We start from the raw sequence: 19,896 nt of genomic DNA on the forward strand, positions 1-19,896 counted from the left end.
ATAATTGATATTATTTACTGTTAGTGATTGGAAGAATGTTTACAATCATATTGATATATAATGTTTGACAGAATTTTTAGTGTTCACAACACGAGTCCAAAGAAAATATGCATTATGCTTGTTCCACGCCGGAAGTGAAATGATATACTTTAATTTGTTAAAATATTGATTCCCAGATAGACAAAACTTATGAATCTTAGTTGGACATTAGTCAAATTGAATTTTCAGATAGACTCAAATATACGAAAAGGGTAGTAAAATTAGTTTAGTTAGATTGATTATAAATGAAGACATGTGAAGTCGAAAAAATACTATTTTGCCCTGTATTTTTAATTTTGAAAAAATGTTGTGCATGCAAACATTTTATTCCAGTTTCACTAATTTTATAGAAAAGCTCCTTTTGCAAATTACACTGCTCTTATTACAAAAGTGCTACCTATATAAACTATCAACAACAATAATAAATGTTATTTTTGTGAAGGGGTTTTCCCATTGAAATAGATTTAAAACCATCAGATGCGCATATCTCAAATTTTAACTTCCGACTCGTACTACATTTGTTGTCATTCCCTGCTTGACAACACTGTACATTTTCGACATTTAATAGAAAAGGTAATTTTGGCACTTGATAATTATTTGAACTTCATGCATACTATTTCATAACATATGTACAAACAACTAGGTGCAATTACAATACTGTACTAGTAATTGCTAAAGACTATTTATCGATAAATTTATTCAGGTGTATTAGAAGCCATTTTATTTTAATACTGACTTTCTGGAAATCGGACTAAAAAATACACGAAGTGTCATATTGAAATATGTTAATTACTCGAGAGTATGAATAGGGTATTTTAAATGCACAATTTTTCTGAATTTGTTATACACATTTATATGAAACATGAAAGCATTGCTTATGTTTTAAAAGTTAAAATACCATATTATTTATGGAGATAATTTGTAAAAGAAATTGATGACCTCAAATGTAAGGTCATGAATAATTACAGATAATACGGAAACAATGCTTGCAGGTGATTTGATTAGATTTCATAAGATCGCGTTCATTTAAGATTATTTACGAACTAATAGGACAAAAGAACTTCCTTGACTTTACTGTACTGGTAAAAGATAAGATCTTTCCGAGTTCGAATTAATGCCATCGTACAATTTATCTAAAATATGTCATCGTATATGACTATAATATTCACAAAAAAAGCTTAATCGTTTCAATTTAAAGCTTTTTAAATTGAAAGTATATAATCACGGAACTTTGAGCACGACTTACTAAAAATGTATTTCCAAAATGATGTAAGTAGTTAGTAAGTGTTTGATGGCAATGATGATCTACTAGAATTCCCGGATTATATCCTTTTCCTGGTATCAAGTACTTCACAATTGTATTGTCCTAAAAATTGTGTTAACTGTATGGACATCTTTCAAATCTTTATAATAGTTAAACACCTTAAGACCTATACTATAAAATATACGTCCTTGTTTTATTGTACTTTGTTCAGATATTGACAAGAGATTTTTTTTAAATGCGCAAACTTGGTTCATCTAATCTAATAGTTATGTAATCAATGATATAAACAATTAGTTTTGAACCTTTAAATACAATATTGTCTAGGCAAAAACGTTGGAAATTCTGAATGTTCATTTTCTTTAACAGATTTTGAACTATCTACAGCTTGGGCTTAAGATGTTACTAGGCAAAGCATTGTGTATATTAGCATTCAATGTTGTGTCATTCAACCGTGGAGTGTATGGTAAGGTATACATATGTATTGATAACTTTTATTTATGAAATATAAAGAAAGACTGATAGACGGTGTTAAGATGTTTATCTATTGGTGTCGATGTTATAAAGGTATAACATGTTTAAAATTAAATAAGTCGGTGGCATATAGTATTCATATGTGTAAACATTATGAATTTGTTTCAATTTGTATATAACTCATAAAAAAAACATTATTGCACGTACAAATATAACTAATACTGAAATACTCGTTATTAAAGAAAATGTGAAATAGCAACGGTAGACAAATATTGCCTTATTTTGTTTTCCTATTTGGAGGTGATTGATCTGGATATTATTCCAAATTTTCAAATAGAATTTTGTGTGATTATAAGAAATCTCTAATGGGTATTCCAATTTTTCCTTTTTTTTCAATGAACGGTTAATGCGCATAATTTCCAAATCCCACGAAAAAATTAATTGCGTAAACAAATTAAAAGAATTCAAAAACGTATGTTTAATACATTTTATGCAGAAATATGATGGTTCCTAAAGCATGTAAAGTGGTCAAAAATTACATTTTTTCGTTATGATGACGCTTTGGTCAATAACAACTAATGAAGATTTTGAGTTGATCTAAATGAGATAGCAACTCAACAATTTGAGTTAGACAAAGAAGACCTACTGAAGTGCAAAGCCTGGCTTCAACAATAGATAAGAGTCGGTGCTGGGAGAAGCAACAATGGACAAGAGCCGGCGCTGGGAGAAGCTTTAAAATTGCCAGAATATTAACATGCACTGAGGATATTTTACAAAAACTGATTATTCAACATCCACAAAACAAAAATTGAAATTCAGGAAGACTATCGAATAAAAAACTGTAAAAAGGCCAAAAAAAGCACGATGTTGAGGAGCATTTAGGGTCCTAAATTCCGAAAGGTTTTTTTATCAAATACAGCTAAGGTTATCTATTCCCGGGGTGGACAATCTGCAGTATTTCGAAAAATGCATTGTTTTGCAAACAGTTAATTTATGATTATGACAATATCAGTGACAAATCGTGTCAACGCTGAAGTGCTGACAACTGTGCTGGTGGTATTCTCGGGGAGGAAACCTCCACCAGCAAGGGCATCGACCTAATAGTTGTAAAACAACTCATTATAGATACCAGACTGAAATTGTGAACGCCAGTCACACGTTTTGGCTCCACAAGACGCAATAGTGACGTTCGAATTAAAAAGTTCAAAAGGCCAAACAAAGTAAGAAGTAGAAGAGCATTTAGGACCCAAAATTCCCAAAGGTATACCAAATACAACATGCAACTGGATGTAACTGCAACATGTCAATTTTTTACAAAAAAATTACGTATTCGGATAAGGTTTCTCACTTTGGACTTTTCATTAATCAACTTACTTACTAAGTAATTATCTATTGATGCATTTATTTTTTGGGGGCTAGCTTTATTTTTATATAAAGTACTTTATTTCTTTTAATGATAATCACGAAATTACAAACAAAATACCAAAAAAAAAAAAACAGAAGAGAATTAACAGGCTGGCAGTTAAACTACATATTGAAATATCAAAGTTTAGCTCCCTAAATTCCCTTTAAAAGTATGAATCCCGCGTGTTATTTTCTGCAAACATTTTTGATTTTTTTTCTAAATGTGTTTCTTCTACTTGATATTGACTACATACAATTTTTTTCAACGTAGAACAGCTTCCAAGCTATCTTTTTGCAGATGGCGGTATTTTGGGCAACTGTATTGGTTGTTATGATTGGCTGTGTAATTAGCAAGAAATGTGATTGCAGTCATTTAATGATGTAAAAAACGTCCTTAGCACTAAATGAAATATGTTATTAAGTTCCATGGTGATTTACAATTGAATCATTGACATAAATTTTGTTTTTCACTCATTTTTATCATTTCACTGGCATTTCTGGAAAAGGGCGCTATCTTTTAAAAATACGTCATTAATATCTTAGATCGCGTTTGAAAATTGACTAACAGTCTCTGTTCTAAATGTGTTTTTTTTTATATTTCTACACATAATTTAATATTAAGAAGACAGAATATGCAAAAATGATATCGTCTAGTAAAATGAGAAATTGTCCGTCCTTGACCTTTCATCGTGATTTAACAGAAATTACACCATACGAATATATGACGACCGGGCAAAAGAGAACTCACAGATGATATGCTTTCGAATGGTATATGATTTAGCCGTATGTTAGGTGGGTGCATTAAAAATGAAATTTTATGGTTAATGTCACTCGACTATAAATGACGTCTTTTGTATAGACACTATGTCCACTAGGACGCTAAACATGTTTTGTTTGATGATAATATTATAAAACATAAAACATAATTATCATGAAATATTTGCATTTTTTACTGAGTAATGCAAACGAGGAAAATTGAAGGTTTTAAGTGTTTTGTGTAAATCTTTTTATTTCAATGTTGCTTGATAACTCAGAACAATTAAAAAAAATAAATAAGTGACTGGTATACAATAAAGATTAACTCTTTCTTCGAGTAGAATTATAGGAGGTTATTTTTGACAGTTTTTGTTTGCAAATAAATAGAAAAGATTGTTGGTGTATTTGCTGTGGAATCATCTGTTAAAATAAAGAGTTTTGTAGGGTGTATATATGTCAAGGATCTATGAAACAGCAACCCAACAAGATAAAATAAAAAAACGAAGAAAAATACATGAATGTAAACTTTGTCTTCATTAAAATACCGTTGTTTATACAATATTTCTATAAATCGTAGTTACCAGGATTACAATTTTGTTAAAGAACATTGTGAACTCAAATTCCGAAAGTTTTTACCAAATACAGCTATAAGGTAATATATTCCTGGTTTAGAAAATCCTACGCATTTCGAAAATAAAACAATTTATACATAATTATGACCACACAATGATAATTCATGTCAATAAAGAATTGCTGACTACTTCACTACCAGAGATCAGCTTAATACTAAATTCACTAAAGTAAAGAAATCAAAATCTTTTTTAAGAAAATCACTAGCGAACTTTGGACAGCCACATTCTAAATCAGCTAAGTTAAACTACTTTTAAGCATTGAAAGCTCCAACCCCCTTTTAAAATGATCGGCGAAATAACCAAAGTTACTAATTTGTCGGCACACGAAACCGGCTGACAACACTTTGCTTCAGGTTATTTAGTAGGACTGATCTCAAAGATGATAAAAACATTTAGGTTCGTTAGAAGAATTCCGCATTTTTAATGTTAAAAAACTTTTTGTGTCGCGTAAGTTAGACTAAAGAATCTAGGGGTATGAGGAAAAAACAGGTCTTCTGAGTACAATACTACAATTGATTAAAAAAAAGGTTATATGATCTCTTAAGCTTGCATAGTTAATCTTTTGTTAGCAAAATGGACCAATATTGACTAAAAGCTTTCTGCAGTTTTGCTGTAAAATACAGATATATCAATCAATGCACCAAACAAAGCGACTAGTAAAACAATAATGAAGATGTTGTATTATTGACAATGCGACAACTACCCACCAGAGTTTAAACTACCAGCATATAAACAACAGTAGGTCACCGTATTAGTAGTGTGTTGCATTTGATTTGTATCATTGTGCAAGGGTCTAAAATTCGAATTTATTATGGTACTGTGAAAACTTTGAAAGGAAAACATATTTTCTGTTACAATACATGAAAATCATAGAATATATTGATTCCTTTGTTATTGGTCAATGTTTTGGCCTAAACAGTTGTTTTTAATTATGTTATATGGATGTAAAGGCTATTGCATTAAAGCAATGCAATATTCGAATTTTAGGATTAAGAAAAACCCATAATGTTAAAATACTTCCAAGGACATAAAGGAATTACTTATTTATGACTATTATGTCAGGTTTAGATTGGCCATGGAATTGGGTTGGTGTGACCGGTGTTGGAACAACGGGTAAAATGGTTTTAGCTTCAACTGTGTCACCAATGTGTGCAGCGGTGTGTGGAAGTTCAGAAGAAAGACAAGGTATTTTTTTATAAGACACAAACCAACTGATTGATTAAAGTATTTGAAATGTAGTTTATCAATGAAAAGGCATATGTACATATAGAAACAAAGATATCGTCGACAGCTGCAAATGTATAATTTGCTTTGATCACAAATTTTAATGACCCATCTCCTAACATTTTCTTCGAAACAGCTTCCGTTTCATAAGTTGCTGCACATTAAACATCAATAAATAAAGGCAACAGTAGTTTACCGCTTTCATAAATCGATTGAGAGAAAACAATTCCGGGTTACAAACTAAAACAGAGGGAAACACATCAACTATAAGAGGAAAACAACGAAACAACAGACACACTGAAGTGCAATAAAAACAAACGCCAACGTACATAGAAACGAACTATTTGATAACAACTGCCATATTCCAGACGGTACAGGACATTTTAAGAAAAAACGGAGAGTTGAACCTGGTTTTATGGCTAGTGTTACACCTCAATATTAATTAAAAAGACAACATCGAGTTCATATACAATATTTATATATTGCAAACATGTAACCAACTTTTCACATCGAGCAACAACCTTAAGAGTGACCAGAATATACATTAAATCTGTCTTTATCTTTGAATGTTAACCATATTAAAATAACCAGAAATTTTAAGTGTTCTTCAGTGGTGACTTTATGGCCATAGATAAATAGCTCTGATTAATTGCGACAGTTCTATAGAGTTCATTCAAATGTTAAGAAAATATAACTATTTAACGGTTAACTGGTGTCACGATCATAGTTCTTGTAATGTCTATTACACAAATAATATTGAAATTGGCCTTTCAATATCCCCCTTTTCAAGAGAAAACATTGTTTTTGACAATTAACTTTAAAATAAAATAAAAGGCGCTCCAATTTACATAGCTGTAACAAAAACAATAAAGCATAACGCTTACAGTCAAACTTTGTTAAATTCTTGATAAAGCAACGACACTGTTCTTTGATGTTTTGGACGGTAACATTAATAGCACTTCGCCTCCAGGTTCAAATTCTCTGAATCTTGCATGCTTGTCGTACCAAGCCCTGATTATTTCTTTACGATATGACAAATTTCCTTTAACAATTCTGACATATCTGCCAAACGATCACGTATAGTAATCACATGTTCAATAACTGAACGGTGTATCTCATCCTCTCCAGTAAATAATCCACGAAGTATGGCTATCGGACCTCTCATAGGCCAACCATGCAACAACTCAAACGGCGAAAAGTCTGTTTCTTCATGCAGTACATCACGATACGCGAATAACGCATAAGGAACCAATTCATCCCATTCCTCGACAGATTTCGTGCACAACTTCTTAAGCATGTACGTCAAAGTACCATTTAAACGCTCGCATCTCCCATTCGACTGCGGTCTGTATGGAGACGTACATCCTCGGGCTCCTAATATTTCGTACAAATCGGCTAGCAATTGACTCATAAAATCAGAACCCTGATCGGTTAAAGTAGTCTGAGGTCTTCTTACTGGACTGAACATAAGTATCAAAGCGTCAGCAATAGTCTTTGCTTCAGTGTTCTTTAACGGAAACGCTTTCGGATATCTCGTTGCTTCGTCTACGACAGTAAGAACATATTTATTTCCTTTTTTAGTTCGTTCCAACGGTCCTATGATATCCATTGATATTTTACGAAAAAGCTCTTGTACTACGGGCGGCGAAATCATCGGATTCTTCTCACTACTACGTCGTTTCGCGGTTTTCTGACATACATCGCACTGTGTACAATACTCGGTAATAAATTCAAATGTGACGTCACTTTGTGTTTTTTTAGAATTTCAAATGTGACGTCACTTTGTGCGTTGATGCTTTGGCTAACTCGGCTGTGTATTTTTATATGTTTGATTAAGTTGTTTTATGTAATGTATCCGTTTTTATTCTGTAGTTAGTCCCCACTTCGGTTTTATGATGTTTATCTATTATATAGTCATTTTATAAAATTTACTGTTTGCAAAATTATAAATTATTCTAAATAATAAGGATGTTCTTGTCCCAGGCAGAAAACCCTGGCCGTGTTAGGCGCAACTTTTTGGAAGTTTTGGTCCTCGGTGCTCTTCGGCTTTGTACTTGTTTTGGCTTTCAAGCTTTTTTCATCTGAGCGTCACTGGATGGTCTTGTATGGACGAGACGCACGTCTGGCGTATTGAGTTTTATGCCTAGTACCTTTTGTTAGCTATTATTCGTGTGTTTCTTTGTCCGATATGTTCTCCCATTTGTTTGTATTGTGGTCCTGTCATGTGATGTTGTCGTTTTGGTGTTATGTTTGACGTTGCCATTAAAGCGGGAGTTTGACATGCCACAAAACCAGGTTCAACCCACCATTTTTTTCTTAAAATGTCCTGTACCAAGTCAGGAAAATGGCCATTGTTATATTATAGTTCGTTTCTGTGTGTGTTACACTTTAATGTTGTGTTTTTGTTGTGTCGTTGTTCTCCTCTTATATTTGATGCGTTTCCCTCAGATTATGTTTGTAACGCGGATTTGTTTTTATCTCTATCGATTTATCAGTTTCGAACAGCGGTATACTACTGTTGCCTTTATTTAATATATCTGAATATTCCGGGCCAATAAAGATATGCTAAGATTCGGTCTTTAGTTTTTTCAATTCCTAGATGTCCAGCCATAGGTTGATCATGTGCAATCTTGATGACGGCATTTCTAAATCAAGATGGAAGTACAACTTGAGTTCCTTGTTTTCTACCATCTTTTGTCTTCCACCTACTCATTAAAACATTATTTTCGTAGTAGAACGCGTTTGGTTCATCGCTATGATCAACTGCCTTTCTTATATTAATCAGAGATTCGTCTTCGTGTTGAAGTTTCGTAATATGTTCAATATTTACAGACGAAATATTACCAGTAGTTATATCATCATCTTCGTTTATTTTCTTCACTTCCACGGCATGTTGAACTTCGCTTTCGGGTGTATCATCGTCGGATTCGATCTCTTCTGCGGCGCCCTTAGCTTGTGTTCTGGTTACAACAAATGCGTTACTAGTTCGCTCTAGTATATCCATTCCCAAAAGTGCTTCGGCGGCCAATTCCGGTACAAGTCCAACTTGAGAAATACCTCTATAATACGGTGTGTCTATGTCAACTACAGCAACCTTAGCACAAAACGTTTGTCCAGTTACAGTTTGAAGAGTTACATTTTGTCCTTGTAAAATGTTTTTACTATCCACAAGATGTTTATGAATTAATGTCATGTCGGTACCAGTGTCTTTTACAAAGCTTAATTGCTTCCCGTTTACTTTGTGAAACACAAATAAGTTTGTGTCCAACAAGCGGTTTAACTAAATAAGATGCCGGATTTCCTGTTTTCTTGTCCTTTTTCCCACAATCACGTGCATAATGTCCAAAAGCTTTACATTTGAAAAAGTGGTTATTGTCAGTTTTTGTTCTTTTTTCATCATTTTTTACATTGTCATTTTTTGTCGGTACTATGTAGTCCTCTGCTGCCTCTACTACGGACGCGCTGCCTTTATTTCTTTTTACCCATTGCGCTTGAACTGGTGATAGAGCCTTCAGAAAAAATTCCTCTTGTAAAAACTTGATCGGATCTTTGTCTTTGATACATCGGTTGAGATTTTGTATAATTCGCGCCATCAAAGATCTGTAAGTTTCATTGTCAGCTTTTCTTACATTAACTAAGTCAACAAAATATTCATGGGGTCTCTTTCCATATCGATCGATTAGCGCACGTCTTAGATCATCATACGAATTGGACGCTTGTGAAGAAACTTGTCTTGCTTCACCTGTCAACAATGTTCTTAACTGTAAAATCTTAATGTCATTAGACCAATTTGTTTGACCACTTACTGTATCGAATTCCGATAAAAATGTTAAGATGTCGTCGAGTTTCGGATCAAACAGTTGCAAGTTTACCTTGAATGGTAGTGACTTATACTTGTCAGTATTAGGACGGTTTTCTCCCTGTAAACGAATTCTTTCTCTTTCGATTTCTAATTTCTCTTTTTCGATTTCGAATTTTTCACGTTCGATTGCAAGCTTTTCCCTTTCGATATCTAACTCATGTTTATTTATTTTTCTTGTTGCTTTTTTAGGCGGCGGAGTTTTCGGTCTTGGAAAAACTTCTTCTACAACTGGCACGTCGCTTTCATCTGCATATTCGGCATCTGTAAATTGCATTAAATTTATATTTCTTCTTGGACGATTTTTTGCTATGCTGCCTCCTTCCAGTACACCTCCTTCTTCATTTACGGATCGTAACACTAAATACAATTAACCCTATGATTAATGAAAATAAAACGAAAGTGAGTTTAAGGCTAGAAAATATACGCTCGATAATTCAAAGTCAAGGCTGAATCATCAGCCGGATATATTCCAAAATACGGAATCACACATATCCAATAAAGTAACTAAATAAAATTATCATATCCAATTAATCGCTGAATCACACAGCTGGATATGCGCAAGGTTAACGGCACACATACGCAATATTTAATCCAATTGCAAAAATAACTGATAAATCACATCAGCTACGTAAGCAATATTCCTACGATAGCAACTATATCCTTAAGGACAATTACGCTTATAATCCACTACAGAATAATTAATATCTTAAATTAATTAATCCTTTTCCGCTGCCACCATTTATGCTACACCTCAATATTAATAAAAAAGACAACATAGAGTTCATATACAATATTTATATATTGCAAACATGTAACCAACTTTTCACATCGAGCAACAACCTTAAAACTGACCAGAATATACATTAAATCTGTCTTTATCTTTGAATGTTAAACATATTAAAATAACCAGAAACTTTAAGTGTTCTTCAGTGGAAACTTTATGGCCGTAGATAAATAGCACTAATCAATTGCGACAGTTCTATAGAGTTCATTCAAATGCTAAGAAAATATAACTAGTTAACGGTCAACAGGTGTCACGGTCATAGTTCTTGTAATGTCTATTACACAAATAATATTAAAATTAGCCTTTTAACAGCTAGCCAAACCTCCCGCTAATATGACAATGTTAAAAAATATCGCTAAAATGACAACACTACTTGACAGAAACACAGCTCAAACAAACGCAGGAACACTCAGCAGAACAGAGAAACGCACAAATAAATAATACAATAGTCGTTAAAGCATGTAAACCGCAGAATAACGACGAACATCTTACATTAACGACAGCACAGGACATCACAAACAGTGACGTATTTTTGTAACGAATATATAATCTTGAAATTCATACAATTATTTTCACAATACTAGTCCAAACAATCATCATGACTATGACGGTATTGAAAGCAATTTAAAACAAATGCAATTCAATAACACAGTAAATCATAGAATTGCACCTGTTTGCATTTAAAATGATTCATCGGAAAGTGTCAATTCTTGTTTGACCGACACAGGTATTTCTATTTGCAGACCTAAAGTGTCATACTCGTAAAATCGACGGAACGAAAGGCTTGGATGAATATCTGATACTAGCTAATCCAGTAGAAAGTGTAAAAAAATGTGAAGAGCAATGCAACGATCAACCCAATTGCAGGGCCTTCCGATATCTACCGAAAAATTACCTTTGCTTTTTATACAAATCACAAAAATACATTGAAGACGATGATAGTGAAAGCCAGTTCTATATCAAAGGTTGCATTTTATGCTACATGAACGTCATTGAAAAGGAAACTCAAAAAGTTTGGGAAGTATCCACATTCAAAGAATGTGAGAATCATTGTATTAAGTCTGACGACTGCAGTGCTGTTCATTTTGATGGAAAGAGATGCTTCAAGTTTACCAATAAAGTGGAACCAAATGAGAAAACAGGCTTTGCTTTTTCAACCAAAATTTGTATAGATTTCAACGATAATGCAAGTGAATATCATGGTAAGGTTTTGGTAAATACTTTTACTATTAATTTTACGTGGTAATTAAATAGCAGAAGACAAATAAGGGATAGTAGTAAAAACGTGATACTGTTTTGATAAATAGTCATATCCATGACTACTTTTCCCCAAAAATTGATCACTTTTGCGTGAACCCCTGAGGGTTATATATATTAATTGATGTTGTAGTCTTTCAGAATACCGGAAATGCCTTCTGTCTGTTCGGAATACATCTGTTCTTTTCTATGGCCACCTGTGTAATAGGTAATGAATTGATCTAATGAATATGTATTTGCGTCCAACAGTTGCTATAGAGATAAGTGTTCATCAAGACTGATTTATATCGTACATCAATAGTTAATTAAATTAGAGTCGCATATGTTTAGGTTTCTGAAATACAAGCTGTGTTCACATTGGATATCAAGTAGATTTAAAGCGAAAAAAGTGACGGTCAATGGATATGGCGTTTTACGATTTTCAAACTGATCCATTTTAGCGAAATCAAAAAAAGAATAAGTTCATTTTTAAATAAAAGCAGCAATTAAAATTCTACGTCCAGAAAGGATGGGAACAATCAAGGTGTTTCTAAAATTGTTCCTATTTTGATTAAAATAACAAAAACGGATTTTTTATAGTCACATATTATCTAACTGGTAAAATATTGGAAAAAATTACAAATTATAACAAAAAGAAATTAAATTAAAGAAAAGCAAACTGATCTTAAAGAATCGTTGAGTTGTGTAAAATGCAGATATAAGATGCTCCAACAAAATTTTTTATTTTTTAATATATTTTAGCGGTATGTTGAATGACAATTCTGAAAGAATAATTAAATGTTTTGGCTTGATGTTTGTGATGTCGTATAATAGAAAAAAAGATTATGTATATGCAATAGCAGTGTTGAAATACTAATACAGAGTTAGAAATAAAATAACGAATGTCCTTCAAGAGACTGAGTGATGATAGATACAGTCAGAGATAAGATAATGATTTTTTTTAATTAAGGCCCTTTATTTTTATCAAACTTAAACATAAATAAAGAAACAAAAGCAATAATTTTAATAAAGGACAACGCTATGAAATCAGATAGTTATTTTTCTCGTATGAGTTGTTTAACGTCGTCATTTCGGGGCCTTTTATAACTCACTATGCGGTATGGGTTTTGCTCATTGTTGAAGACGTACGGTGACATATAGCTGTTAACTTCTTCGTCACTTGGTCTGTAGTGGAGGGTTGTCTCATTGGCAAACATACTACATCTTCCTTTTTTTTACTTAAAGAAACCATACTTAACCTTATTTAAAAATACAAGTAAACTCTGGAAATTACGAGGAAATTTTATGTGTGTTAAATGCAGAAATTACACGTCACATCGAAACAGTTTATAAATGAATATGAGTTTGAGTCCTTAAAATAATTCTAAAGATATGAAAAGATTTACAGACACTGAGTTATTTTCTTTGGAGTTGAGGCGATAACTCATTATTTATTCAAAAATTATGGTCAATGAAATAAAACAATTTGAGGTTTGATATATTCCTCGATGTTTGGCATTGAAAACTATCATAAATTACTACCGGTATCTGGTTTGCAAAGATAGATGAGCAATTGTCCAAAGACTTAAAATAACAGGAAGATGAGTATTGTATATAATCATGATTCTTATATGAAATTAGAGATGCGTATGTTAATTTTCTTTAGAAAAATGTGTGAGTTTTCTAAAGGGCACGTGTGTCGACTTTCCTCTCCGAAACATATAGTTATAAATGGCAAAGTGAATTCTTTTGTTTTCGGTATGTGAAACAACCCACCTCCCCCTCAAAATAAAATCAGATTAAAAAATGAAGCAGCTGGTGCACAACTTCATGTCCCACCTAAAGAAGAATCAGTGCAAGTTTTTGGGAATTCCGTCAATTTGTTTTCAAGGAGTCGAGCTAATATGTAGTCATAAGCGAATTTAGAGGGTCTAGTTGACAGAGGTCTAGAGCGTGTTTGGCTACAACTTAGTAAAAGATTTTTTTTTTAAAATCAATATCCGTATAAAACGAAATGTTTGAGCAAACTGATTCAAGTATAAAGTTGAGGTTTCAAATTGTTTCTACTCTAAAAGTCTGTTTTGAGTTTGTTGCCTGGAGTATAAATAAATTGAGATCAGGAATATCTCGAATATGATAGACAATGACGAAACCATATAAACCAGTGTAATTGATTTTCCAAAACGGTCTTGATTCGGAATGATCAATTAACAAATACGAATATAGCTTAGGGTTTTGAACTATTTTCAAACAGGCTACATACAAATAATCATGATTCATTTCATAAACTTCTTCAAAACAAAGACTGTTTTCACATTTACATTTCGACTTATGCCAGGAAGCCACCTTTAATTTCCAAAATAGCACCTCAGAATGGAACAAACAGTGGTTGCCTCTTATTTAGCATGTTGTACAATCTAATCTAAATATAGAGATGTGTTCTCGTTATCCTTGTATGCTTATATGTACGATCACGCGAGTTAAGATAGATCTGAATTTTAATCAGATTGCATGTTGTAATGTTATCTATCGGAAGAGAGAGGAATGAGAGAGAAAGAGAAATTATTTCTTTAACAAGAAAATTATACCCCACATAGAAAAGCAGCTTCATTAAGAACCTATATCAGTTTTTCTACATTTTATATTAAAAAAGGTAAAATGATGATTCTTTATGTACCAGTTATCTGATCGTTCATGACAAACAGGCATTAAGGTTCACGATTGCATTTCTTTTTTCAAAGAAAGCAACTTGTTTGTACTGTTATCCTATATAAACATTATCCAGTAGACTTTTATAAATAAACCGTGAAAATGCATTATCGGGGAAAATATATGTTTTACTACTCTTTCGTTGGGTAGATTTTGACACTTTTAATTTTGTTTTAAATAGAAGGCCATTTTTCCTTAAACTTATATAGAAATGATGATTGAGATACCTCATTTAAAGAATGGAAGTGACACTGATCAAGTAGTTAAGATAACGCCTCCCGATTTGCACTGGTCTTGTTTCGATGAATGTAATTTATTTACGCATGGTCCTGAATCCTTGTCCGGGTTTTGCGTAGCTTTTAATTCGCTTTATTTTTATCAGCGCTTAAACATTTGTGTCAGTTTTTTTTATATTTTAATTATAATTTTGCCTCGATATAATTTTTTTTTTTGGCAGTAACATTGGTACCATTAATGTCATTTTGTTTTTTAGTTTTTCAGACAATTTGTTCAAACTTAATAGAAATTCGTAGACCCTCTGTAAAGAATACTCATTTCAATTTGTTTTTATGTATACAGAAACTATTTATTTACTGTTTGGGGGAAGTGGGCATGGTTTATTTTACTCATGGGTCAATTATTTTTTTAAACTTAGTCTAGAATCACTTAAATTATCATCCAGGAATAAATTTGTTTGTAGATTTATATACAACGTTGTTTTTCTTCTGTAGCTTTTGATAGATAGAATGAGTTAATTTTTCAATTCCCTTCTGGATCAATATTTTTTTTCAGTAAAATAACAATCATACATCAACTCTGCAATGACAATGTATACATCCCCCTCCCCAGAGAAGAATTGAACGATATGTCATATTAAATATGTTTTTGTCATTAACCTTTAAATATGGTAGGAAAAAAACTTGAAATTGGTTAATGGTGTGTACTATGACACTGCGACCTATACACATACTTTCTAGGAGTTTAATAGCCCCTATTAATCTCAGCCTACATGCACATTTTGTAATGACTTCATCTGTTATTTAAAACCAATAATGACAATTATATTTGAAAGGTTATATTTAGCGAGACTTTATTTTCTACCAGATTTGTGACTTTTCATTTATATATGTACCAAATTTGTGTCTTTTTAACTTTTATTATTTGTGACTTTTTCCGTTTACCATTCCTTGTATAAACATACAAAGGTAAAATGTATGCCCTTTATAATAATTCTTTTCTCTTATTACTCTCCCTTTTGCTTCAGTAGATTTCCAGGAATGGTTAATTTCACTAAATTTAACTAAATTAATTAATCAATAACTTTGAAAGTAAACCTGAAAACACATAAACACCCTCCACCCGTTGAGCGAACTAGACGTAAATAAACAAGAATCAGTCAATACGAACTACAGTTTCTTCTTTTCTTCAAATACATTTTTTTAGAACATTTGCGTACAGTTAAAGGAGGCAAATATACATCATAGGTTCCATTAAAAGGTATTAGAAATCAAATGGTCATCCTTTCCGTTGATATATCGTTATCAGTCTGAACCTTTATTATCGATGGTTTCTTGCTATATGATCTTAGTTTGTTTTGTCTGTTCCGATAAAAAACATTGCTACCAAAAGCTATTATTGATTTTGATTACAAAATTGTTAACGATGGTTTATGAAACATGGTCTTAAATATTACCGTAATTATGATTGAGAGACATCAATTATTTTCAGGTGATACATCGCTAACAAAAACGCATTATAATTGTTGGTTCGAATTTTGTCGAATTTCAGTAACTTTCATCCAGGACAGTACTAGTTCGAAACATAGGCGACCTCATCAAAGCCGGACTTTAATCTCACTTCTGGTCAATTCCTAAATAAAGGAAAAACCTATAAGAAAAATCATATTAGAGACGTATCATTTGCTACCAAACTTTAAGAGATTAAATAGGTTTAAAAAGGTGTGAGTTGTAATTGTTGACATTTAACATTGTTCCTTTACCAACATTACTTTCAACTGAATTTACAAAATTACAAATTAGGTTTTAATCATGAGTAAAACAAAAGACTTAAAATACAGAAAAGTAGAAAGAAAGAAAAGTGACGCTAAAAAAAATTATATGAAAGTCGGTAAAACAGACAACCTCAGGGAAAAAAGGGCTTATACAACGCACATATATATCAAAAATTTGAGCAAGGCAAACCGCACAATAAACCCGTGTATGAAATAAGGTGCTCAAGAGGGATGATTAGTTCCTTTTCGATATGGTTCATTCATTTTGTTGCTCATTAACAAGCATAATCCGGGGAAATTTCGCATTCGCTTATATCATAAACTAGGAAAGGATTACGGGATTATGGCTATATCAAATGCAGCATTATCTATCATCTTGTAAAGTCTTTAGTATTTGTCTAGTTTATTGATTATATTTTAAAAAATCTGCAGTATTCATGGGTTATCTAATTTATATCTTTTTTTAATTTTTAGATAATAGATACAAGCAGAACGGGAAAAACTGAATACAAGTGATGTTTGAACTATAAACAAAATTGAAAACAAATATGGAGAAGAAGAAATGTTATAAGACACAAAACTAAGATATTACAATCATTTAATAGTTATTATGTATTTTAAGAAAGAAGAGCGGTGAACTGATTTACAATTTTTTACTAGCTAGTATATAATTTATCAACAAATTCAGTATTAATTTCTTTCCTTAAATATTTAACAAATTTGTATATTTTTAAATCTATAAAATTTTATATCCATTGTATTCTTTGTAAAAAAAAAATAATTAAATAAAAGCACTTTTTCCAAGTTCAAATGGTTTAAGTTGTTTTTGGTGATATTCAGTATCAGTCTTTATTCTGTTATTTGCTGTTATTCTGCGGTTTACATGTTGTAATGTACTATTTGATTATTTATTTATGTATTGCTCTGTGCTGCGTGTTCTTGCGATAATTTGTACTGCATTCCTGTCACGTAGTGATGTCGTTCTAGCGGTATTTTTAACATTGCCATATAAGCGGGAGGTTTAGCTAACCACAAAAGCAGGTTCAACCCACCATTGTTTCTTAAAATGTCCTGTACCTAGTCAGGAATATGGCAGTTGTTATCCACAGTCCGTTTCTATGTTTAATGGCGTTTGCTCAACGTTGTTCAGTGTTTCTGTTGTTCCGTTGTTTTCCTCTTATAGTTGATGTGTTTCCCCCGGTTTTAGTTTGTTACCCGGATTTATATTTGCTTAATCGAATTATGACTATTGAACAACGGTATACTACTGTTGCTTTTATTTATATTAAACTTGTTGTTTTTAAAATTGTAAGAGAAAAGGTCTGCTCAAATGTATCTTTCGTACAGGTAATGACCCCATTCATTTGTATGCCGTGACAAAATGCGAAGATAATGTTGTGATTAATCAAATCTTAATTTCTAAGGTTATGCCTAATGCCAATTACTTGCATATGGAAAATATGCGTAAATTACAGTTCAAATTAAAAATAGAAATATATGACAATGTATGGCTCCCTGTGCTACAGTTAGCCAGTAGCCTTGGCTTTTTTGTTCAAAAACACAAACTTTTCGCGAGGAATATCAGAATATTGTACGGTTTATAAATTAACTCTGTACATAACAAGTTTGAAATGTTGTTTTGTTTTATATGATAATGGATAATATAGTAACAGTTTTGTCTATAAATGTAAGGGGTCTTTTTTCTAATTCAAAAAAGAGAACAGGTGTTTTTGATTGGGCAAAGGGCAAAAATGCTTTAGTTATTTGCTTTCAGGAAACCCATATTAATAAAAACATTGAAAAAAAAGGGAAGAGGAATGGGGAAATACATGTTTGTTCAGTCATCATAGTAACAAAAGTGCAGGTGTCAGTATTCTGTTTAAAAAAAGTCTTGGTTTTGAAGTGCATAATTCTCTTATTGATATTGATGGTCGTTATATTATTTTAGATTTATCCTTGTCAAGTCAAAGTATTACTTTTGTTTGTTTGTATTGATTCAATACTGATGAACCTTAAATTTTTAATGATATACTTTAGAAAATTGCATCTATTTCAAAAACTAGCATTTTATTATGAGGGGAATGGAATGTTGTACAAGAAACAAACATAGACACTTACAATATTATTCATAATAGAAACCACAATTCACGAAAAAGGATTGAAGAAGTAATAGAAAGTCTTGAATTATTGGATCCTTGGCGGACTTGGCGGACTTGTTATCCAAATGAAAGAAAATATACCTGGCGTCAATGCTCACCCATAAAAAAAGTCGGCTTGATTTTTTTCTAGTCACAGAGGATCTGTTTTCACTCATGAAAAATACTAACATTATTCCTGGGAATAAGACAGATCATTCTGCTATAACGTTCACCTTCTCTGCCAGTTAAGCACAGCGGGGAAAAGGAATCCTGGAAATTTAACTCCCAACTGTTACGATATTTAGACTATATTAGAAAAGTTAAATATGTATAAATGAAAGTATTTTAGAATATTATGAATCAGGAGACATAGATGATCCTCTGAATGTTAAACTTTCATGCAACTCTCAAGTATTTTTTAGGTTTTTAAAAATGAAAATTAGATCTTTGTCTATTGGTTATAGTATTCAAAAAGCTAGTTAGGAAAAAGCTCAACACTTTACTTGAAAATCACATTCAAAATTTGGAAAATTGTATAAACATATCTCCAGATGGTCAAATTCATGCAGCTTTAAACCAGACAAAGCTAGAATTGGAAAACATAAGGGAAAAAATTGAAGGTGTTTTATTAAGATCCCACGCTAACTGGCATGAGAATGGGGAAAAGTGTACACAGTTCTTTTGTAAATTGGAAAAGAAAATTTTTATTAAAAAATCTATAACTGAGCTCATAGACGAAAAAGGAAAACATATATTAGAGCAATCTAGAGTTTTACAAGAAGAAATGAATGTTTTTAAAACATTGTACTCAAGTAACAATCTGGAATGTGACGATGAATCCTTTTTCAAGCACAATGTAAAACTCACAGAAGAACAGAAAGACTTGTGTGAGGTAATATTACTTTTAAAGAATGTGCAGAGTCATTAAAATCTATGTCAAATGGGAAAAGTCCAGATGTCAGATGGGTATACTGTAGATTTTTACAATTTTTTGGAGAGATATTTGACCTTTTCTTTTTAGATCATGATATTTTAGCTATAAAAGGGGCAATTTTCAAAATTTCAGTATCAAAGTGTCGTGACATGTATTCCAAAAGAAGATAAAGATAGACGTCATTAAGATAATTGGCGCCCAATTAGCCTTATGAATACTGATACCAAGATTGCTTCTGCTGTCATTGTTAATAGAATAAAACCTGTTTTACCATCTATTATCAGTGAATGCCAGAAAGGCTTTCTAAAAGATAGATTTATGGGTGAGATACACATCTTTTGTATGATTTGATGCACTATTTAGAAAAACATAATAAAACTGGTTTTTTACTACTTGTAGATTTTAAAAAGGCTTTTAACTCAATCGAATGGT

At 32.0% G+C, this 19,896-nt stretch overlaps 1 protein-coding gene across 1 annotated transcript; it reads left to right on the forward strand.

Annotated features, from left to right (window-relative positions):
* The first annotated feature begins 544 nt into the window (after positions 1-544).
* On the forward strand, positions 545-17,203 carry LOC127720019 (uncharacterized). The gene is made up of 5 exons (XM_052226432.1): positions 545-612; positions 1,670-1,766; positions 5,629-5,751; positions 11,180-11,638; positions 16,867-17,203. Exons 2-5 carry the CDS (start codon positions 1,700-1,702, stop codon positions 16,896-16,898), a joined length of 681 nt encoding a protein of 226 aa, XP_052082392.1. The 5' UTR covers positions 545-612; positions 1,670-1,699; the 3' UTR covers positions 16,899-17,203.
* The last annotated feature ends 2,693 nt before the right edge of the window (positions 17,204-19,896 follow it).

Source organism: Mytilus californianus, unplaced genomic scaffold (assembly GCF_021869535.1).
Source record: "Mytilus californianus isolate M0D057914Y unplaced genomic scaffold, xbMytCali1.0.p SCAF_11, whole genome shotgun sequence".
Classification (NCBI taxonomy): Eukaryota; Metazoa; Mollusca; class Bivalvia; order Mytilida; family Mytilidae; genus Mytilus; species Mytilus californianus.

Excerpts from the sequence above, each read along its gene's own strand:
- LOC127720019 (XM_052226432.1), top strand. The coding sequence starts at position 1,700 with ATGTTACTAGGCAAAGCATTGTGTATATTAGCATTCAATGTTGTGTCA. Across the intron at positions 5,752-11,179 it reads AAGTTCAGAAGAAAGACAAG|ACCTAAAGTGTCATACTCGT; the intron begins GTATTTTTTTAT and ends TTCTATTTGCAG. Across the intron at positions 11,639-16,866 it reads TAATGCAAGTGAATATCATG|ATAATAGATACAAGCAGAAC; the intron begins GTAAGGTTTTGG and ends TTTAATTTTTAG.